The sequence below is a fragment of the Pavona decussata genome, unplaced genomic scaffold (assembly GCF_977016875.1).
Source record: "Pavona decussata unplaced genomic scaffold, jaPavDecu1.1 SCAFFOLD_300, whole genome shotgun sequence".
NCBI lineage: Eukaryota > Metazoa > Cnidaria > Anthozoa > Scleractinia > Agariciidae > Pavona > Pavona decussata.
The window spans coordinates 5,907,842-5,922,964 of NW_028145697.1; the positions used below are offsets into that span (position 1 = coordinate 5,907,842).

Sequence of the window (15,123 nt, forward strand, 5' to 3'; positions counted from 1 at the left end):
CAACAGCGCAAGCCAATTACTGCGGACCCAGAAACCACTGTCGTGACTCATTCACTGTCGTGTACCAACGTCGTTGTCCTTCAGAGGACGTCAAAGAAATGTACTAGCTATTTTATTGCTCGTGCAGAATCGTTGTTTAGCTTATTAAACCCTTGCTGTTTTCGTTGCCGTTGACGTCGTGTTTTCGTAAGGTCCCCAATTCCCTTCTAAGGCAGGCCCAAGCTGAAGCGCGAGCAAATGAGGCGTGACGCCACCTTGGATTTAACAACCCGAAATAAGCAAGAGTGAAATTCATTTCTTGTGCTTGCCCTTGCGTTTCATCGCTTGTTTTTGTGCATGCACTTGCGTTATGTGTGAACATCGCTCGTTCTTGGACTTGCACGTTCCATTTGTTTCCATTTACATCACATTCGTGAACCACGTCCCTTGACTTGAGCAAGCGCCTGCTCTGATTAGCTCCTCGTTAGTAAGCGTTCAGATTATATTCCCACCATAAATAGATGGTGAAAACTCCTTACAGAATAGTTTCTGTTAATAAGCTAAAAAAATACGGTGATACGGGTATCGCGTTGTAATATATTCAGACTGATTCCTGCATAGGCTCTAGGCAACTTGACGAGTCGAGTTCATGTACGAGGCGATATCGTGAAATAATTATTAAACATGTTTTCCACTGGGAAAGATAGGACTAACATATGCCCTCCACTGTTATTAACTATCAAAAAAAGGAAGTAATGCTGTCCAAAAGTCGCAATCTATTTTAGAGACTGGTGTGAATACAAATATAAAGTAACAGTTAATGTTATGAAATTCAGTTCGTCATAAAATATTTTCACGTTATGAAAGATTAGCATTTTCCTTCAATTAAATAGGCCAATTTCATGATAGCGTCACTTTACTACAACTTACCAGAATTTATATTGTTTTCCTTTTCAACTTCAAAATTTGTAATCCCGGTACAGAGCAAAGATCAATAGCACTAATTAGCATGAGAAAACAAAAAACTGAAGGATTCTGATAATTGTAGACAAAAAATGACGCCATAGTGAAAATGTGCTATTGCCGGAGTAACGAATATCCCTGAGTTTGACAGTGAAGAGGACCGTATAGAATAGAAGTCAAGGCCTTTCAAGCCAGCCGAAGGTAAGTTTCTACATGGTGTTGTAAAGAGCATTTCGGAATGTTCCATAGAAAATGGGTTGTCAGTAAGTATAACGCGGGGACGGGTTCGGAGTCGGAGCCTTTTTCGTCGTCTTTTTCGACGGTAATGTTGTCATACTTTGGTTAAAACTGTACAAATCTTTGACCCAAGTACTTTTGCTAAAACTTAGAGTCGAGAAGAAAGGATCAAATGACCACTTGAAGGACGAACAAACCATTATTAAGTTTTGGCGATTTTTTCCATTACACATTGGAATAACTTGAAGCCTATGGGCATTTTTTTGTCTTCCATCTTTATTAATAAGTGACATAAAATAATAATAATAATAATAATAATAATAATAATAATAATAATAATAATAATAATAATAATAATAATAATAATAATAATAATAATAATAACATCAGAAACTGCGCAAGCCAGAGTTTAAATAGTGACTTTTTTGTCAGTCGTCTACTTCAGGATGGTTGAAAAGTTGCAAACTCGCGTTATCTGTGATTCGACTCTAAGAAATTTCCAACACTTTTTGTGAAAAAAAAGTTAGCATTTAGTTGCAAATAACCGATTTACGCTTGCTTTTCGGTATCATTTCAAAGAAAAAACTCAGTTTTACTTAGTAATCCGTTTCACAATTGTAAATAGGTTTTAATAGTTCTTTTTTTATACTTTTATCTTGTAAATAAGCAATTTTCTTGAAACATGTAAATATAGAGATTATTATTATTAAAAAAATTTATAATAATAATAATAATAATAATAATAACAGCAATAATAATAATAATAATAATAATAATAATAATAATAATAATAATAATAATAATAATAATAATAATAATAATAATAAGAGAATATTGTGGAAGATCCAAAACATAATGCGAACGCACACACACACGCACAACAAATATATGCATAGTCATAACTTTCTTCTCTATAAAGCCTGGAACATTATACTTTATTAAAATGCAAAGGCTTTGGCTACATTACCTCTCGCGGAAAAGAAAACCAATCTGTTTTCATCACAGCCATCTGCAGCCAAAAATAATTAATACTCGGAGTCGCAAGCTTCCACGGAATAATCGCTCAACGCTGAATCACTGAAAAATATTTTAACGCTTCCACTGATACAAATATCAAGATGACAATAAAAAGTAGGCGACAGTTCCCTTTCAAATATGTTACAGGATAGTTCTCATGCAGATTGATTCTGTTTGGTAGAGAAACGGTATCCACAAGTCTTCAGATAAGCGGAATAAAGAACTGCGAATAAAGAAAGGCTATGTCCGAAATCCTCGAGACTAAAAAAATGTCACTAATAAAATGAAATGAAAATCTTCAAATGCTCTGTTGTTAAAGCGAAAAGGGCGAGAAAAGTGCTCGAAACAAACAGACAGTTCAAGAAACACGCATTATGTTGATCTTGATTTCAAAGTCTGTAATGTGCGACGGCTTGAAGGGTATAAACCAAGCAAAAAACACCCCCCGGCCGCGTATTGCTGACAACCAAGAAAAAGCGTAATATAAAATGCAAATTATAATAATAAACCTCGTTAGATAGAGGTAAAACCGTCGAAATTTTCGTGCTATCTGTCTGTGATTTTATAGGCTGTTATAAGCACTTATGTTGCGTTATTCTAATTAAACATTAACTACTAATGTTTGTTTTCAAATTAAGGTCAATAGTGTGATCATTTCCTTTCCTCCTATTTTATTCCAAGCTTGGAACAAACATATATGTGTTAGTAAATTGGGAAAATGTGAATAAAATCCTATTGTGTGGTTTTCGGCGTTCCAGTTTTTAACGAGCAAACTCACTATACTTTCTTGCAGTAACTTTAATTCATAATTCTAGATCATTTTAGAAGTTTGCTATTCATTTTGTCTCCTTTGTTGGTCCATTTTGATGTTCAGTTTCTGAAGTTTTGGGGAAATGTTGAAACCCAAATGGCCGCCGTTTGGTAATCATAATCGTAATTCCCGCTTCATACGACGCTATAACTCCCCCTTACTTAGATTAAAGGAAGCACCTGTAGATATTCTATCTATCCTCCAAATTTCGTTAGGGCTTTGGTCCCCTGGCAGTTATCGATGGGGACGGAATAGCACCCCCCCCCCCCCCTCTCGAGGGGGATAAATAACGTAAAAAACAAACAAACAAAGCGAAAAAAAAAAAAACACCTAGATAGGATTAACTTGATTAACATTTTATATTGACGGAGTCAAAATAACGGGAAGGGGGTTAAATAACGTAAATTTATATTTTTAAGTGACGTCCCCGTTGGTACAATGTTGTCGTCGTCATTTAATTAGGGAAATAATTAGTAAAGCATGACGGCAATGCCAATGAAAACGTCACTTAGAAATAAATATTCACGTTATCTGATCTGTTTTGTGATTATTACAACCCGCTCAACTTGAATAATGCAAACAAATTATCCTGGAACTTGACTAGTATCGGCGGTCTTCAAGTCCAGGGAGAGAGAAAGAAAAATTCACTGTCTTGTGCCCACGTTCTTCTTAAAGGTCCATCTTCACCCAAGACGCATTTCGCGCCGCACCAATTTTCGCACAGACTGAAAATCCGCAAGTTGCCACCTCACGAGTGCTAAAGTAGCAGAAAGAGCTTAGTTTCCACATTTATCCTTATCCTTTACCCCTGCTTCATTTATGCCAATATTTAATTATTGAGCCTTTTCAAAATAAAAGCATAAGCACAAAAGGTAGTTTGGGTGAACATGGGTCTTTGAAACTTTGAATTTGTTTTTTTCACGTCGTTGTCCTTCAGAGGACGTCAAAGAAATGAACTTGTTTTTATGCACGTGCAGAACCGTTGTTTAGCTTATTAGCCGTTGCTGTTCTCGTTGCCATTTACGTAGTGTTTTCGTAAGGTCCCCAATTCCCTACTATGGCGGGCTCAAGCTGAAGCACAAGCAAATAAAGCATGACGTCACCTTGGATTTAACAACCCGAGATAAGCAAGATTGTGATTTATTCCTTGTGCAAGCACTTGCATTATGTGCGAACATCGCTTGTGCTTGGGCTTGTGCTTGTTTCAATTTGTTTCCATTTTTATCAAACGCGTGAACCATTTCACTTGACATGAGCAAGCGGCCGCTCTGATTGGCTCCTCTTTAGTGGCCGTTGATATCGTACTCTTGAACGACTCGATATTGTGAAATAATTATTAAGATATTTTACTAAGATATGCCCTTCACTGCCATTAACTATCATAAAAGGAAGTAATGTTGTCAGAATTGTGTGAATGTAACTACATTATTTTCATAGATCTCTCAGATGAACCTCGATCAAACTGTGAATGGTGGAAATAAAAAAATTCTTGACAAACAGTGATTGGCTATTATTTTAAGGTTGAAAAAGAAATATATGTAGCAGTATCAGCTAATGTTATGAAATTCAGTTCGTCATAAAATATTTTCACTTTGTCATTTTCCTTCAATTTAATTGTCTCGGAGCAACAAATATGTCATTTTAAAAGTAAAGAATTTACACAGCTTTGGCAGAAGAACGTCACCATTAGGATTTCGCAATTATTGCAACTAAGTTTGATACGTTCTTTTATTTGAAACGATATAAATTTAATAACCTCGCGTCAATCAGATGCTAACACATGGGGTCAAATGTTAAAAGAAGTAAAAGGTGAGTTGTTATAGCTGGGATTCCTAGACATTTTTTCATTAACATGATCAACATGGTTTATTTATAACAACTAGGTATCGTTTATATAAATACAGATGTAACCGGCTATGAAAAAGCAAAAGGCTTTAAGTAGTTTGAAATCAAGATAAAAAACCATTTTGTTACTAGTTGTTTTCGCGGCGAGCCGGACAATGATATATTGGTTGCTTCTTTTGATCTTAGCCATACAGCAAGCTTTGCCTGCTCAAAGGTGAGGAATTATAAACCTCAACGTAGATCTTTCCTTTTCTTTCCACGACCCCAATACAAAACGATACCTTGATAATTGCTTCCTTTTCGTTTCGATACAGCAAGTTATAAGGCCAAGATTCATTTTATGTGAGCAACATTGAGGCTAGCCGCGCAAACGGTACATTGTCATGAATGTTTGTTAGCCACAGCCGGTTTGAAATGATAGATGAAAAAAAATTAATCGTTTGTCTCACAATTGGGTAGTATAGATTGCTTGGCCTGTTTCTTTACGTTTTCCCTCCTTTTACTCTTTTTACTTTCACTTCGTGTTAAAATTTTACTATCCATACATGTTGAAAACTTATTTTATTGCTGAGAAACAAGGTTTCGTCAACACCTCGCTTTTAGTAAAACAAAAACAACAGTCGGCAACCTACATCCAAGGTCCATCTATTAGATCCCATCGTTTACGACTCACACTTTGCACGGGGCAGCGTTTTTTCAGCAATTGAGTGTACTTGCGATCCATTGAAAGTATTTGGAAGACATTTTAAATTTTCTAAAACGAATGAGACATTTAATTAATTTACTCAATTTTGGTTATCTATTTCATTGTAGCGAGAGGGTCATCAGGGTGATTCCTAAAGTCGAAACTGACCTGGAGCTTTTGCGTGGCCTTGAAAAGAGAAACGACATCGAGGTAACTTAAGAAGAAAGGACTAGAGCATTTTAGTTATAAGTTAACCCTTTAGATACTAAGAGAGACGGTACTTATTTCACACAAAAAATAACCATGTCAGTCCTCAAGACAAAACCTAACAAATCCATTTATGTTTTGTTACAAAGTGCATGACTTGTCAGAATTGTGAAGTCACAAACAACAAAATTTCTCTAAGAATACGTCATATAAAATATAGCAAAATGAAGCAATAAGTTTTTTTTCTGAACAATAGGCTTAATACCTAAGACCTATCTTGACTAAGAATGGCTTCGTGAATCTGGCACCAGGCCCTAATATCCCTCTTTAATGGGCAGGTGTAAATCAGTTCGAAGCCAAAGGGATAAAATATCGCCAGTCCTGTGGTTTTTGAAAAGGTGTGGTTTTTGGTCCCCCTGTTTTAGCATAGTTTGGCCCCTCTTCCACAATAAAACCACGGAAAGGATTCAAAAAGGGTATTTTGTAGCGCGATGACTTAACACATTTAAACAAGGTGAATGCCAAGTGGTGTTTTCCAGAGTTGTTAATTGGCTACCTGTGAACAAGACAGCTGGAGCAGGCAGGCTTCAGGGTGCATAGTCAAATGCTGCGCACTTATATTTTTATCGTATGCGTTAACCCACTTCTCGGAGTTTGGAAATCTGATGAAACACTTTTGCTTGAGTTTGATATATTACTGAAATCTGAATTATTTGTCTGTGAGAAGAAGGCTAAGCTGAAGAACATTTTTCGATCGAGGATCACTGCCAGAAGAGCCTGAATCGAACAAACTTCATTCAGAAGTCCAAAAACACGTGCTCATTATTGTTGTCTTTCAGATTGACTTTTGGAAAGAACCCAGCAATCTCTTCCAACCTGTTGACATCCTAGTACCCAATGACGATTTTCTCTCCCTCTCCTCCCTGCTGGAAAATGATGGCATAGAGTTTAGAGTTCACATTGAAGACGTGCAGAAATTAATTGAGGAAGGCATGGAGCCAGTCGGAGCAAGGAGTGGTGGCAGCTGGCACAGTCGGTATCATAACTTGAATGAGGTAGGCTGGACCATAAATATCACACAAAGTTTCGCTTTGCATGTAAAAAACGGCAAAGCGACTATGGCTGACATCTCTTCGATCTTCATTCATTTAAATTAAGAGAAATCCTCGTTGGTGTTCTTGTCTTTGTTATCTGCAGAAGCTACCCAAGAAATGTAAAAAATGTAGAACACTTGCTTTCGGATATTTTATAGACTTATTACGCAGCCATTCTATAAGCTTCTGTCTTTCCTATGAACAGTTATATTTCACCATTAATTTTTTTCGAGCCTAAGCAAACCAAATTTCCTCGATAAAAACGCTCGGTTCCCTAAATAATCAAAGAGGGTCATCGGAGTTGATTACCCCGCAAAAAACTAGCTCGGACGAGAACAAATTTGGCCAAGTTTACTTTGATCAATAACGAATGTACATGTAGCCAAATGAAACAGAGCCAATAGACCTATCTGTATTACTTACACCACGAAAGGAACCTACCACAATGGATGCCTTATGCTTACCCTTCTATAATTGAATATGACCTGCGACTCATTCTTGATATCTCCAAGTAATCGCAGTTTCCAAGGGCAACATGTTACCGTATGGATGGCGACTGGTTCGATAGAGATAGCGAGGGTGCTGTGATTCAGTTGATAAATTTTTAATTGTAAAAGGTGTTGGTTCCTGGATAGCTGAGTTAGTCAATTAGCAAAAGTTTTTTGGCATATTATCATTCTAAGTTTAAAGGGAATTTAGAATTATCCACATTATATAGCTTTGTACTAAGTCGACTGACCTTTGAATGTAAGTGACGTTAGAACAGAATTTCTTTTCTTACAACTCTCCCCTCTTTCGAAATGTTAATGATAATAAAACCAGGGAGCATTTAACATAATAACGACATGATAAACATGAAAAGCGGACAAAATTTGAATGTCAACTGCAGCCTCACTTCTACAGCTGCCACATGTGTGCTGTAGGGCTGTCACTTAAAGGGGTGTTTTACACCCGCCTCGGCAGTAAAGGGTACCTGATACACGGCCTTCTGGTCGTTATGTGCCCGATGGCTATGCCATGCGGATGAGGCCTAACAAGGTGGAAACAGCTGTCCGTGGCTGCCACTGCCCAGTTGATATGGCTGTGCGCATGTGTAAGGTACTGGCCAGGCAGTGGGTTGGTGTCCGAGTGTGTCACTTGCTTTAATTGACTGTTTGTCTCACCGCTTAGTGCCATGGCTCTAAACACAACTGTGAAATGGACTTTTTCATAAGTCCACTTATTATAACTTGTTTCATAAATTTATTATATCTCAGGCTTTTTTTAATATCATGTTAAAGTGTATAAGGAAAGCATGGTAAATGTTTTTTTTTATTTCGCAGATTCACTCAAAACTGAATGACGTCCAGAGGAGCTATAATAACTTAGCCTCAGTCATATCACTTGGTCGCTCTCATGAAAGAAGGAATATGCGGGCTATTAAGGTAAATCTCTGTGATCAAGATGCAGTCAAAACTCTCTGATCCATGCTCTTTGGGACTCCCGACAACAATCTGGACATATCAGAGTTTGAAAAATGAAGAAAGTAGAACATGGTTTAGGCGTGCAATCTCGACGTTATTATTTTGAGACTGAACACAGTTTTCTGTAGACGACTAGAATAAACGCATGCTACCTTTTGTGTATTCTGATCTTTTTTATTTTAAATCAGTTTTCACAAAGAATAAGGAGGCTTTTTAAAGGATGTAATTGCACCGCCTTAGCTTTGGTCTATACCACAGAATCAGGCATACCCATCGTGACAGTTTCATCCCGCTAGCGGACTCACTTTATTACAGTAGAGCAAAATGGGTCCTTTGCGGCTAACGGTCACATGGTACAGAATAAGCCATGCTGGAGAGCAAGTTGCGCACTGGGACATCAAAAACAAAGCGAGTTTATCCAGTCAAACGTGAATTTTCTTTTTTTTCGATGTCCAGTGCGTAGCTTAATCTCCAGTATGGTGGATTCTGTACCATGTGACCGTTAGCTGCAAAGGGCCCATTGCTTTCTGACAGACGACACGACAATTACTTATTTCTCAACAAATAATTACTCAATTATTTGTTTCATTTGTTTATCCAAGATAAGTACAAGATCCAGCTCCAACAAACCAGTGTTTTTCATTCAGTGTGGTATTCATGCCCGGGAATGGGTGTCTCCAGCCACTTGCATGTACTTTATTGACCAGGTAAGAGCGATTTACGATATCTGTTATGGGTTCCTTATTGTCCAAAGATAAGTCACTGAACATTATTTTTGACAATTTTTAAAAAAGGCTAAACTAGTGAGCTGCACTGAACGAGCTTGAATTGTAAAACTTTTATTATCTCTTGCGTTCCCGTAGATGCTAATTTCCTCAGGGAGTTGCTTCACAATGGATAGTTACATCCTTTTAATTGTATAAATAACGTAGAACGTAAACGATATAACTCTTTTACTGATTTACCTAAAGAAAACAAGTTACATCCCTTTACAAGGATATACATATAGCATATGTGTGGCAACATTCTATTGATATACGTAACGTATTAATCTGTGACCACCCAAAATTAACCAGTTTCTAGTGTTTCAGTTCTTGTGGGAATAACATTGCTCTTGTGTTTTATTTCCGTTGTGAGTTTTTAATAAAGGAGTGCTTTTAGTTAGATAGTAAATCAATAAATCAGCTTTGCCTTTCCTTGTGTAGATGACGAAGAACTATCGCAGCGATAATTCAGTGAGAAAGCTGTTGGCCAAGATGGACTTCATTATACTGCCCGTCTTTAACGTAGACGGATACTCGTACACCTGGGTAAATCCTAACCAGTTAATTATGTTATTGTGTATCTATTTATCTACATAACTCGATTTATCAATCATTATTTTATCAGTCCATCAATTTCGTTAATGTATTCATAACAATCAAATATTGAAGGCCTGTGACGTTGATTCCACCAATCATTTAGACATCCTCGTTACCAAGGTCCTTTAACAAGGGAAGAAGAAACCCTGAATGCAACTGGCCACGTGACTACCCGCGACAAACTTCTCCCCACTTGGGGCAGAATCGCTCTATTATTTTGTTAATTTTGCTAGAGCCGAGCAGAGATTTTTGAGCGGGTACTAAAGCAACAGAAATGTGGTAGGTAATAAAGTGAATTTTTTATGCGGACCTGCCAAAGTCCCAAGTTATCTGGCTTGTAAATTTGAAAATGGTCAAAGCTTCAATGAAACATCTAAACAGTTGTGGTATAGGACCCAAGGGGGTCCACCTTCGAACAGTCACAACATTGACCAGGTACCGGTTAAAAAGATGTTTCTAATATTTGCAAGTGGCCGGAAAAGGCTGTTAATGCAATCGATCATCATTTATTTTTAAATAACGTTTTGCGTCGCCCCAGTTTTACAGTGAAATGTTGATTGAGTTATAATGGAATTTAAAAGTCACCGGGCTTAAAACATAACATCACATTTATTTCAATGTGTGTATGCCACTCCTTGACATTCAAAGCTTAGCAGTGTTCAGGATGTTGTGGGGAGGTGGGACAACAAACTAGTTTTTTTTTTTTGTAAAAACTGCATCCTTTCTCCTCACTGAGACATCTAGAGACATTTATGGTGCGTTCGATTGACCCTATTCCGGAATAGGAATACATACGACGATGGCGAGATATCCCTGATAAGAGGTTTCTGGAGTTACTGGAGTATGAGACAGCTCTAAAATTATCATGTGCCAGCGAAAGTTTGCAGCAATGTCTTCCCAAATTACTTTAAAAGATAAATCTAACAGCTGTTTCGTTTATTCTTATTCCGTACTGCAGATCAATCGAGCGTAACCTTAATCTTCTCGTGTATTTCCATGCCTTCAAATCTGTCTATTTTCGGTTTGTTGTTGAAACCATTCTGTCTAATAAAGCAAATGTTGTGCGTATGTTATTTTGAATAACATCTCCACTGAAATTTAAAAGGTTTACCAAGTACAATTGGCAAAACTTTCATATCTTGCCCTCCAATAGTGTTACTCCGAATTTAGCAGCAGCATTAGTGCCTTTCCTGATTGCATTTTCTTTCATCGTATTTCTTTCTTTCTCAGAAACATTAACAAATCGCGAGGCAAACAAATTGAAAATTGATGCCCAGAGATAATCACCTCTGCTTGAGGTGTTTCAAGCAACCTATGACGCAATCCTCGAGCAATGAAATCAAGAGAGTCTCTATAATCTGAGTAATTATACTTATCCCTGTTTTTCTTATTTAAATGTTATAGAGAGGAAGAAGGTATCGTCTTTGGAGGAAAAATCGCCGTTATCACAGCGGGCGTGGTTGCTTTGGCGTGGACCTAAACAGAAACTGGGGACATGAGTGGGGAGGTATCCCTTTTTGTCAATTCCTGATCTAAATAATGTATATAACATAACTGTAATAGTAATATGAATGACAAGAATACATAAAACACGGAAACGTTACACACCGGCTAAAGCAGGTCTATAATCCTCCGGCTGTTGCAGTTTCAAATACACGTTTCACCATCAAGTTTAGCCTAGTAGACAAAACTACTGGCTGTACTTCCAGTTACTACAAGTGGTAAGCCGATAAGGCGTCAGTCTACCAAAATGGGAAGTCCATTTTCTTTTACCTCTGAGTGAACCAAAATTTAGATTCCTTACGTAATAACATGAAATCGTGATATTCTCTTGATAGTATCCCGTTAACAAGGCGCTTCCTTTACTGAAGTATCCATCCATCCATCCATCCATCCATCCATCCATCCATCCATCCATCCATCCATCCATCCATCCATCCATCCATCCATCCATCCATTCAGCCATCCATTCGTTCGTTCGTTCGTTCGTTCGTTCGTTCGTTCGTTCGTTCGTTCGTTCGTTCGTTCATTCATTCAGTTGGGTCGAATTTTTCTCAGTGGAACGTTACAGGGAACAATTCTCAACATCCATCACATGGGAGCACAGGTTCTACTAACTTATTTTAATCATAAGGCGCTGGTGCAAGTCCACGTCATTGCGACAGCACGTACAGGGGCCCTAGTGCTTTTTCGGAAGTGGAAACCCAGAACGTACGCGACTATCTAATGAGACTAAACAGTGAGAGGAGGTTGAAAGGTTTTATTGATTTCCACGCATACAGTCAAATGTGGTTTATTCCCTGGGGATACACTAGCAGAAATACTCCAGATCATTATGAACAGGTATTTTATTTCCATTTATTTTTTTTTTGTGATCAGCCTTTCGCATTTTCCTTGTAAAATGATTGACTGAGAACTCATAGTTTCCCGGACCAACCAAGAAACCAACCAACCAACATGTTAGCCAGCCAGTCAGCTAGCGAACTTAAATGCAGATAAACAAACAAACAAACAAACAAACAAACAATAAAAACGGCCTAGCTAGCCAGCCAGCTACCCACCAAACCAACCAACTAGCCAGCAAACCAGCCTCCAAACCTACTAGTCAACCAGCCAACCAGCCAACCAGCCAGCCAGCCAACCAGCCAACCAGCCAGCCAGTCAACCAGCCAACCATCAAACCAGCCAACCAGCCAACCAGCCAACCAGCCAACCAGCCAGCCAGTCAGTCAACCGCCCAACCGTCAAACCAGCCAGCCAACCAGCCAGCCAACCAAACAGCCAGCCAAACAGCAAGCCATCCAGCTAAGCAACCAGCCAACAAATTTAACCAACTAACTAAAAAAACAACCAGCCAACCAGCTAACCATCCAGGGGAGCAGGAATAGGGTGTTGGCGAGAGCACTCGTCTCCCACCAATGTGGCCCGGATCCGATTCCCAGACTCGGCGTCATATGTGGGTTGAGTTTGTTGATGGTTCTCATCCTTGCTCCGAGAGGTTTTTCTCCGGGTACTTCGTTTTCCCCCCTCTCCTCAAAAATCAACATTTCCAAAGTCCAATTCGATCTGAATTATTGTCAACACTTTATCAAGAGCTCGGGCGGTTGCGCAAGCACTTCCCCAACCAAGCAAGCCAGCGAAACAAGCAACTAACCAACCAACCAACCAGCCAACCAACGAAACAACTTGCCAACCAACTAAGCAACCAAACCAAAGAACCAAGAAAGCCAACCACCCAACCAACTGGCAAACCAGCCAGCCAACCAACCAAGTAAAAAATTAACCAAGCAACCGGCCAACCAACAAACCAAACAATCAACCAACCGAACCAACAAACGAACTAACCAACCAACTAACCAACCAACCAACCAACCAGCCAGCCACTGAGTGGCCGAATGACTGATTTATCGACTGACTAGCTGCCTTATTGTCTCAGATACGCTTTTGCTACACTTTGTTTGAAATATAAATGCTGAGCTTTGACAAGATCTTTTCTTCAGGAAACCTACACCTTTTTCCAAAGTAATATAAAATGTTGCACCAAGCAGCACTTGTTACACAACTGAGCTGATTCAGAACATGAACGGTGTGGTGTAAATTTAAGTGATGGGGAAGTTGTGGGGGAGGAAACCGCTTAATTTCCTACTGAGCGGTGAAGAAAATAGAGGGCTTGACCTCAGTGGGATTCGAACTCAAGACCTGATTTTGATCACCGATGCTCTACCGACTGAACTACAGGCGGGAGGAGGTTGTGGGTAATTTACCCTTCACATCTTTACTGCGCCGGATTATTGCTCTCTTCTGATTTTGTGGGTTCCTACTTTATGTGGACCACATTGATGACAGTTCGATGAACGGTACATGTAATACATATGTACCGTATACAGCAGAAAAGAAAATAACTAAACCACAAAAAGTATCATGATAAATTCTTCTTGTTATTGATGCCCCAATGCATTCTAAAACGAAAATGTCATAAGCTATAATTTAAGAATGATACAAGACTATTTTAAACCTAAAATCGGCAGAAAAATAAGAATATTCAGCCTGGGCCGGAAACACAACATTCTTATAAAAAAAAAAGAGTGTACTGCGACACTACCATTCTTACATTTCAGCTAACAATCATGATGCTGCTTCCAGTCAACAGACCTTTTTCTCCCTATTTTCTTTCATCTTTGAAGAATAAATGCTGTAAATCGTATTGACATTAGCTCAGCTGTTGATTAATCTTGGCAAAGTTAGGTTGCAAATCGAATCTTAGTTCTTTTTCTGTCAGATGAGAGTTGCTAGGATCGCTGCTGAAGCCATCAGGGGGAAACACGGCACAAGCTTTAAATACGGATCTTCAGCAGCTTTACTTTGTAAGGAAATGAATAATAATTAATTAATGGCCTGATTTCTGATCTGATTCCTCCTGTCTTGAAAAATAGAGGAAATAGCAGATAATAAAAAACACATAACTTAAGAATATTGGCCTCCACGTTGGTAAACAACTTATTAGATTACCTATTCTACAACGTCCCAAAGCTGGTATTTTGTACCAACTACACAACGTGTAGCCTTACAAAACAACCCATTTTTATGATATTTTTCTGTTTTCTTATCACTCGCTGATATATTCTTCCAATATGTCCACCCCTTCTCAATACCTCGTTGTAAACCGTTTTGAAAATTGGCATCCCGGAAGCTTTCTGTACTAACACTTCTGACGAATATTAATCTCAAGTTGTCACGCCCAACCTAATCCATCTCCTGATGTTGATTAGGGTCGACCAGAACACCCGCCAGATGAGAAACAATTTTGCAACTTCCAGAGCTTATGTGTATTTTTATGTACATTAGTGTATTTTTCTTTACCCCATGTTTCTGACATATTGAATACACCCTCGTTCAAATCGTTTGGGAAATAGTTGAAGGTATTTTTTCCAGGAGTAAAAGCGCTGATGCTTCACATCTGCTGCCATAACATGTTATTTATTTATTTTTTTTTTTTCAATTCATTCATTGCAGATGCTGCTTCTGGAGGTTCAGAGGATTGGACGTATGGCAAACTTGGCGTGAAATATTCCTTCTCGGTGGAATTGCGTGACACAGGCCGTTACGGTTTCTTACTTCCGCCGGATCAAATCATCCCGACGGGGGAGGAGACGTTTGAGGGTTTGAAAGCTTTGGTCGAAGCAATGCAAATATAGCGGGCTAAAATGAGCTAACTGGATTTGTAGAAGTACAAATAAAAGAGGCTACGATAAGTGGGTTCATTTTATTATTCAGTATGTATAAAAGAGTTTTTGAAAACAATAATGTCATTGGCACTTGAGAAACCATCGGCATTCTTGTTTCAAGACAGTGGTGGAATGTGCTGTATTTCGTCCAAGTTCATCTCGTAAGTGCTTAATCTGCTCCTAGAAGGAGTGTCATTGTACTAAGTAGAATTTTGCGCATCATTCCTTCGAAGGAG

The 15,123-nt window shown here is 38.6% G+C and overlaps 1 protein-coding gene across 1 annotated transcript; it reads left to right on the forward strand.

Annotated features, from left to right (window-relative positions):
• The first annotated feature begins 5,001 nt into the window (after nucleotides 1-5,001).
• Nucleotides 5,002-15,114, forward strand: LOC146454846 (carboxypeptidase B-like). The gene is made up of 10 exons (XM_085095183.1): nucleotides 5,002-5,066; nucleotides 5,666-5,747; nucleotides 6,584-6,799; nucleotides 8,161-8,262; nucleotides 8,904-9,008; nucleotides 9,507-9,611; nucleotides 11,067-11,169; nucleotides 11,797-12,005; nucleotides 13,942-14,026; nucleotides 14,676-15,114. Exons 1-10 carry the CDS (start codon nucleotides 5,008-5,010, stop codon nucleotides 14,855-14,857), a joined length of 1,248 nt encoding a protein of 415 aa, XP_084951309.1. The 5' UTR covers nucleotides 5,002-5,007; the 3' UTR covers nucleotides 14,858-15,114.
• The last annotated feature ends 9 nt before the right edge of the window (nucleotides 15,115-15,123 follow it).